General features: G+C 35.9%; 1 protein-coding gene across 1 annotated transcript in view; it reads left to right on the top strand.

Annotated features, from left to right (window-relative positions):
* Nucleotides 1-1,314: 1,314 nt before the first annotated feature.
* Nucleotides 1,315-2,167, top strand: part of SARC_04039 (ADP-ribosylation factor-like protein 8B-A) — a 4,066-nt gene continuing 3,213 nt past the window's right edge. The window contains exon 1 of the mRNA XM_014302161.1: nt 1,315-1,735. Within this exon, the coding sequence (XP_014157636.1) occupies nt 1,613-1,735 (123 nt within the window). The 5' untranslated portion in view covers nt 1,315-1,612. The remainder of the gene's footprint in view (nt 1,736-2,167) is intronic.

Raw genomic sequence — 2,167 nt, 5'->3', positions numbered from 1 at the left:
TTTCGATTAGCTATTTTGAATACAAGAATCACTAATAGTTCGCAAGACTGATTCATATTTCAATTATAGTATATCCGGTTATCAGCTAAGGGATTCTTGCAGTATTGTGCAGAAGTTCGCAATCAATATTGGAACTAACAACCATCCCAATGCAAAATGATGTACTGTTATTGGGCTATCTTAACCTTGCTACTTAGTTAACACTGCATATTGATTGCATATTCAGGAAGACAAACATACGGTAGCTGTCCTCGTCCTTCTTGTCGTATCCTTTGTACATAGTGGCAGTCGAGACGCACCAAAGCTACTAGGTCTCCAATTTATGTTCTATATGAGTTGAATTTGTGTATAGTTTCGCTTCACACTATAATCGTGATGAGAAGCCGATACACATGTATGTACTTGCACACAAGCGTATATCCTTTATTCACAGCTGTGGTGCATATATAAACAAATGCACGTTGTAAATATATCTTTCCACTTGTCCCTGGTTACCTCTTTGCTTTCCATCTACTCACGACAATTTTTTGTTTTCTTTTTTCTTTTGTGGACAGAATTCAGACGTCTAGCGGTCCATTTTGTTTATAAATAGGTGACCTCCTTGCCAAACTACAGACTACTGTTATCAGTATAAGAAATCAAACTCGCGCCAAAGCCATATTGGGGCCGGGATGTCACCTCATTGCATTTTTTTTTGGACTGTGATTAGTTTGTAACGATAGTAAAATGTCGTATGTGCACCTAATATTTCACAATAGTCTTTTTATATGTGAATATATTGTCCTAATTTCTTGCCATTTTACTTATTTTGCCATATATGATAAAATAGTTTTTCACCTTTTTTTTTTTTGCACCAAAGCACACACACGGTAAATAAAGCCCATTTGTTTAGCACTCATGCAGCAAACGTGGCATACCGTAAACGGAACAAATGATAGCGTAAAAAAGATAAACTTCTCCCTCGCCGTGATCTCGATAGTACTATTATAGCATATAACGTTATCATAAACGCAAACCCGATCATAGTCAACTGATAAAACTTGAGAAATGCACTGAGATATTTATCCCAGAACCCAGGGGCCAGGGCCCCAGTAACTCCAACTCGAATCACGTTTGTGCTTCATTTCCACAAAATTAGAGATGACGTATCAGAATTTACAGAACAAAATACCCAAAGCTAAGTATTCCCTGTGTGATTATCACAATTCTTGGATTGCGATTGCGCGAGAAGGCCCAACTATCGACTATCCGCACACCCCACCAGCAGAAATAAAATATAAAGTCTCGAACCCAATCGTAATATAAATCCGAATACTTCAGGAACGATACGGATGTCGAATGGGTCTGTGATCTTTGAAGTGTGAACTGGATAGCGAAGGCGATTCTAAAATTAAAAAAATACCACACCTCTCCAACATATATACTCAGGTGTACCTATTTATTATCATATACTACGATATACCTATTCTTTAGAGGAAGCTTCATTATAATATACCATTTCAATGCAAACCGTTATTGCTGTAAATATCCCGCACAGATACATAACTAAATACCCACACCTACACATTTGTTTGAACTTTGAGCCAATTGAGAAACCGAAGAATCAGCCACCATGTTTAGTTGGGTACAGAATATAGTTGACTACTTCATGTCATTATTTTGGAAAGAAGAGATGGAGCTCACGCTCGTCGGCCTACAGAATTCCGGAAAGACCACCTTTGTAAACGTAATTGCGGTACGTGGTCAGAGATATATCGATACTAGTTCTATGAGTTTAATTAGTTTGTGTATGTTAACGTATATCTGTTTATTCAGTTGATTCGGTAAAATACACGAATGCATCTGGATATATCGACACTGGTTGAACATTTAATACCTGGTTCCGATATATCACTCTGTTTCTCGTTCCTTACGTACGATTGAATTAGGTACAATGTGATATGTCTTTCATTTATTAGTAGATGGTTCCCTATATAAATATATGCGTTTTTAAATGTCCATACATAATGATATATATATATATATTTATATATATATATATATATATATGTATATATATATATATATGTATATATATATATATATATATATATATATATGTATATATATATCTGTGTGTGTGTAGTTACTACGTATCTTTGCGCGGGCGTGTGTGTGTGTTTGCGGG

The sequence above is a fragment of the Sphaeroforma arctica genome (genome assembly GCF_001186125.1).
Source record: "Sphaeroforma arctica JP610 unplaced genomic scaffold supercont1.217, whole genome shotgun sequence".
Taxonomy (NCBI): Eukaryota; class Ichthyosporea; order Ichthyophonida; genus Sphaeroforma; species Sphaeroforma arctica.
This window is presented reverse-complemented; position numbering and strand designations above follow the sequence as displayed.